General features: G+C 40.2%; 1 protein-coding gene across 1 annotated transcript; it reads right to left on the bottom strand.

Moving 5' to 3' along the window:
• Positions 1 to 1,650: 1,650 nt before the first annotated feature.
• LOC114042632 (olfactory receptor 5B12-like) lies at positions 1,651 to 2,604 on the bottom strand. The gene has a single exon (XM_027861321.1). The coding sequence runs from the start codon at positions 2,602 to 2,604 to the stop codon at positions 1,651 to 1,653; it is 954 nt and encodes a 317-aa protein (XP_027717122.1).
• Positions 2,605 to 6,057: the final 3,453 nt, after the last annotated feature.

Here is a 6,057-nt window from a genome sequence, read left to right on the forward strand (position 1 = left end):
TGTTCTATCCACTGTACCATTTAGCTGCTCTAAGAGAGAACTATGAAGCATTACAAATACACAGAAAGAACATAAAAAACTTCCAAAGGCTAATCAGGATAGTCTTACTACTGGTTAAATAAACACTTTAAGACTGTACATAATAGTTATTCGCAGATTTATGTGCACTCTTGTTTTTATATTGTTGTAAGTTGAAATGTTCATACATGTTACTCACTAAGTTCATAATCCAAAACAAAATGTTTCCACCCATGCTCCAGTTAGCCATCCCTAAATAAATGGGTTATGTGCCTGGCTGAAGATGAGGAAGTAGCCCACCTTCCTTTATCCGGCCCACAGAACTTCTCTAGCAGCTAACAGCTTCCCTAATCCAACCATCCTCAGAGAGAGCCTCTGCCCCTGTTGGAAACAGTCTCCAAGTCCTCTCATCATGTCTTGAAAGGTGAGGGTTGAGTCAGTTCTAAAGCAAAGGATGTCTGATCAAATCAGATGAAGAGATGGTCTAGTTTACTTCTTTTGAATCTGTGCCAATTAAAATGCCTGGCTTCTGTGGCTCTTTAGAAAGAATGAAATTCAAACACTCAACTTTGGGATCAGAAATTCTCAGAGGTAGAAGGGGCCTCAGTGGCCAAAGATTCTGACCAATACTTGAACAAGAATCTCCTTTGCAGTGTGGAGGAGATGATAGAGATGCAATCAGTTATAACATTTTGATCCAATGATAGTGTGGTAGGAAGAGGCTGTAATCTCTCTTTCAGTTAGACTGACTGAATAAATACACCAAAGAAGGAGATAGGCGTCAAAGACATGAAGAAAGGATATCAGTGCAAAATTGGATGATTTTAAACCTCATTATTGCAAACAAAAGAATTAAAAACACACAGAAAAAAAACTTTGTCTTTCTTTCTACAGTGAAACCCAGTGAAAATAAAATGTTTATTTCCATTCCATAAAAAAACATTGATAACATCACGACTTGATGGCAGAAGACTGACTTTGTAGTGAAGAAGACTTATGTCAGCATCTTGCTTCTGTGTGATCACAAGGAATTCACTTGACTTATACATGTCCCAAGTCAGTCCTCTAAAAATATAAGTTATAAGCAAGTTCCTGATCTGTCTGAGTAGAAGGAGATGCCTGGAAGCACCCCATGCCAAAGAAATTAGTATTGTAGACCAAAACAAACAGATACATTTGGGGAGAATAGAAATTTACTGTTCTGTGGCACTTTTCTCACAACCATTACCTGAGACAGGTAGATCGGGTATTTTGATCTCCAAGTCACTTAACTTAACTAACAACTTAAACAAGGTCTGATAATGAGCAAGTGAAATAAACACAAAGGAAATTTCCAGTAACTCAACATTAAATCTCGCTCCTCGGTCAGAGCTATGTCGCTTTGGCAAATGAATTTTCTTTGAACTTCAGAAAATATCATGGGTAGAGGGCTGTAGTTGTGAGAAATTGTTGAGGTTCCCCACATTCTTATAAACTGAAAATTGGAGACTTCATAGTTGGAAACCTACAGGGAAAGATGCTTCCTAGGAATCCAACTCTTCTGATCCATGGAGGCTTAAGAGGGTATGGATTGTAGAGGCACGTACATTGTGATGACATAAATGGGAAGAAAACACTAGGCTTGCTGCTTAATTAAAAGGATGAGCCTAATGATGACTTTATCCTCTCAGAAAATTTCACAAAACCTTTTTTGACTTCCTTATTCCTCAGGCCATAGACAAGAGGGTTCAACATGGGAATGATCATTGTATAGAAGACAGATGCTATTTTGTCTGTATCCATGGAATGATTAGAACTGGGTTGTAAGTACATGAAGATAACAGTCCCATAGAATATGGACACAGCTGTAATGTGGGAAGTACAGGTGGAGAAAGCTTTCTGTCGACCCTCAGCTGAACGTATCCTCAGGATGGCAATAAAGATGAATAAATAAGATATCAAGATGACTATGATGGCAAAAAAGATGTTGAATCCCACAACAAAGAAGACAATCAGTTCACTGATGCGTGTCTCAGAACAGGAGAGAGCCACGAGTGCTGGAAAATCACAGAAAAAGTGATGAATCACATTGGAACTACAGAAGTCAAAGCTGAAAGTGTCTCTTGTGTGAATGGAGGCATTCAGAAAACCACAGACATAGGAACCAATAGCCAGACCCACACACACATTGGATGTCATGGTGGTGGTATAATGCAGAGGCTTACAAACAGCTGCATGGCGATCATAGGCCATTGCAGCCAGAAGAAAATTTTCAACAGTGGAAGAGGCCACAAAGATGAAAAACTGTGTAGCACACGCATTATAAGAGATGACCTTGTCCCCCATGAGGAACCCAGCCATCACCTTAGGAGTAATAGCTGTGGAACAGCTAAAATCCACCAGAGAGAGGTTACTTAGGAAAAAGTACATAGGTGTGTGGAGATTGGAGTCACAGAAAATCAGAACAGCCATCCCCAGGTTCCCCACCGAGGTGATGAGGTAAATAATAGTGAACATTATGAAGAGAGGGACCTGAAGCTCTGGGGCATCTGTTAATCCTACAAGGATGAATTCATTCATTTCTGTTCTGTTCTCCATAATTGCCATTTGGGAGTTGAATCATTGATCTGTGAAAGGAAGGAGACCATAAAAAATATTAATTCAATGCAATGAATCACCATTGATATAAACCATTGCCAGACACATGCTTTGAATGAAGGGTAGGTGTAGATGCCTAAGGGATAAGGAGGATTGAGGTGGTTGTCAAGGTGATTATTCTAGGCCCTTCTGATTCATTATTACCAGACTCCTTTTTTTTGAGAGAAAGATTCTTGCATACTCTTCCCCAAATTTTTTTTAATCTACTACATTTAACCATTCCAAAAGTGTTACATCACTGCTTAAGGTAGAGGTATGTCTTGTCTCTGGAGAAAGTTAACATGGGGAGAAGTGTGCTGGTGGATAAGAGGGCAGGGCTATGTCTTTCTCATGAATACATATCACATTAATGAAAAATCTTGTGACAAGGGACTGACCAATGAATCTCATCCCTCTGAGCCTGGGCTGAGGGCTCATCTGATGAAATCAAAGCATTCAAAGGCATTTTATAACTTGTTCTGGTCTGTAACCATGTAGTGAAGAGGAGTTGTTTTGTTTTGAGGTGTGTGTGTGTGTGTGTGTGTGTGTGTGTTTAGCTACGGAACTAGAAGTGAAGTGAATTCTAAAGGCATTAGCCTTCCAGGATAAGCCTCAGAGTGTGGATTTTGAAAGGTCAGGAGAGTGAGCCACCAGAAATCTGGGAACTGGAGTCCATGCTAAATTTTTTTGGAAGCCAGATAGTGAAAAGTCCTGAATGATTTCTGTGCCCTAGGCTGGGACAACATCAGCAGAGACATAAACTTTTCCATCCTTCATCCATGTTGCACTTGGAAATAAACTTGCATACTTTTCCAAGTCCTAGGTCACCCCTATACAGTATATAAGAATGCTCTGAAACCAAGCTCTAGACAAATAAGATTCAGTTGTTTATTTTACCACAACCATCCCAATGCCTATGGCCACTCCGATTGTGAGAAGGCAAAACAGCATAAAAATACAAGACAGCTTCCACCTGTTATTTGCTTCACAGCGTCTAGCAGGGACAGTCACTACATGAAGTAATTGTATACGTAGGACTTGAGTCTTCCTCTTGGACTTGGGACCTAGTGTAGACAGAAGCTTCAAAGCTGGTGCTTTGGGGATTTCCTATGACATCACTCCATGGTGATCTTATCTGTTATGGAACAGGGAGACTCAAGTGAAAGGCAGGCCCCAATAAGAATCCTGCTGCCCTTCAGCCATGGCATCTGTGACCTTCTGTTCCAGGGTATGGTTTGTGACAGTTCACTTGTCTTTTCAGTCTCCTCAGCTTTTTATATTTATTGACAGGACTAACAACTTCCTCTTAAATAAGCAAAACACAATTTGAATAGCCTAATTGTTCTTCACACCCAGTCCGGCTCCTCTTCAATTCATCCTACATCCAGCTGACAAAGTGATAATCCTCAAGCACGGCTCAGGCCATGTCACTTCTTTGTTCATAATGCTCCTCCCACTTCGTCCTAGGCCATCTCCAGTTGTCCTGATCTATATCTTGCCACTGGATCCATATGGCTCCAGAGGAGAAAGCAAGACTGGTGATTTTGCACAGCCCTGCCTCATTTAAATCCAATTCACTTGCATGTCATGGCATCACCTCCCTGATGTCGTGGTCCTCTTTGAGAGTGAAGGACAAACAACAACCAGTGCCTTCCTGAGGCTTCTGGTATCAAATACAAACTCCTCTGGCATGTGAAATCCCCCGCTCTGAAATCAGTCTCCAACCTAGTTTTCTGTACTGTTTTCATATCATGCTTGCTCAAATATTCTACCCTCTAACTGAACTGCCCAGTTATACCCTGACCTCCAACCATTCTGGGCTATTTGCTATCACTTTGAGAGAGAGAAACATTTTGTCTTTCTGTGTCCCAGTGAGAAAAGAAGGATTTGGTAATGGATAGAAAGCTGACCTCAGAGCCAGGAAGACCTGAGTTCAATTTTCACTTCTCATACATACTGGCTATGTGACCACACAGCAACTTTAAGACAGTAAGTTGCAGGTCTCTATACCAACAAAATGACAGGTCCAGCATCAGCCTTTAGCCCTATCCCTAGTGCCTAGGACAGTGTCTGTAATACAGTAGGTGTACCTGACAAATAATTTTTGGTTGAAAAAGATAGATAGATAGATAGATAGATATAGATAGACAGACAGACAGACAGATAGATAGACAGATAGACAGACACCCAGAAAGACAGACAGACAGACAGACAGACAGACAGATAGATAGATAGATAGATAGATGATAGATGGATGGATAGATGGATGACAGCAAGATCTAGCTACATGTTTGTATTGTATATATAGAGATATAAATATTACAAAGTAATTTCAAGGTTGAAGAGGCTTTAACAATTGAGGGAATCAAGAAAGGTCTTATCTTGGCTAAGATAACCTCTAAAATCTCTTCCAGTTCTAAATCTCTCATATTATTAGGACGTTTAAAAAGATACAGCAGAAGAACTTTGTGCACAGTAACGTCAATGTTGTGATGGTGATCAGCTATGAAAGACTTCACTTCTCTGATCAACATGATGATCCAAGACAATTCTGGAAGACTCATGATGAACAATGCTCTCCACCTCCAGAGAGACAAATGACGATTTCTTAGTGCAAATTGAAGTAGAATTTTTTCACTTTATTTCTCTTGCTTTTTTTAAATATGGCTAATATAGAAATAAAGTTTATGAAATGTATTTTATGTGATTTCACATGTGTAATTGATGTCATTGTTTGCCTTCTCAATGAGGAGGGGAGGGATTGGAGGGAGGGAGAAAATTAGGGACTCAATGTTTTTTAGATGAATGTTAAAAATAAATAAATAATGATTTTATAAAAAAGACTACAGTTCAACAGTGGAGTGTTTCTTCTGTCCCTCAGTGTTAGAGAAGCCTAGGTAGCTTCCATTACCCAACAATAGCCTCATCTTTTGTCACTTGAGAAAGTTACTGGCTGAGAAGCAGCCACATAAGGCTTGGCATAGTGATAGAATCAAGGATTCTTGGTGCTCAATCACCCAACCTAGCCTCATCTTCCTTACGCAGTAACCATCCCAGCAATAACCTGACAGAACTCTGCTTGTGCATCTTCAGAGGCAAAGCTTTCACTGCCTTGTGAGACAGTCTGTTCTGTTGTAGGACAATTTTAATGGCCACCAATTATTCTTTCTGCCAAGCTGAAATCTATCTTCCTAAACTCCTACTAATCACCATGCCATATCTCTGTCCTTGGAAACATCTTCGTCCCTACTCTAGTACTGCATATCTTGCAGTCCCTTAATTATCCTGGGATTTCCTAGGCCCTATGTGCTGTTCTGGATTGTCAACCATCCAAAACCTTAGCCTGAGTCGCCATCAATGCATGTCTATGCCAGACCATGTGAAAGATCTATGAATCTTAAAAATAGAAAGGCAGATTAAATG

The sequence above is a fragment of the Vombatus ursinus genome, unplaced genomic scaffold (genome assembly GCF_900497805.2).
Source record: "Vombatus ursinus unplaced genomic scaffold, bare-nosed wombat genome assembly UNPS02014662.1, whole genome shotgun sequence".
NCBI lineage: Eukaryota > Metazoa > Chordata > Mammalia > Diprotodontia > Vombatidae > Vombatus > Vombatus ursinus.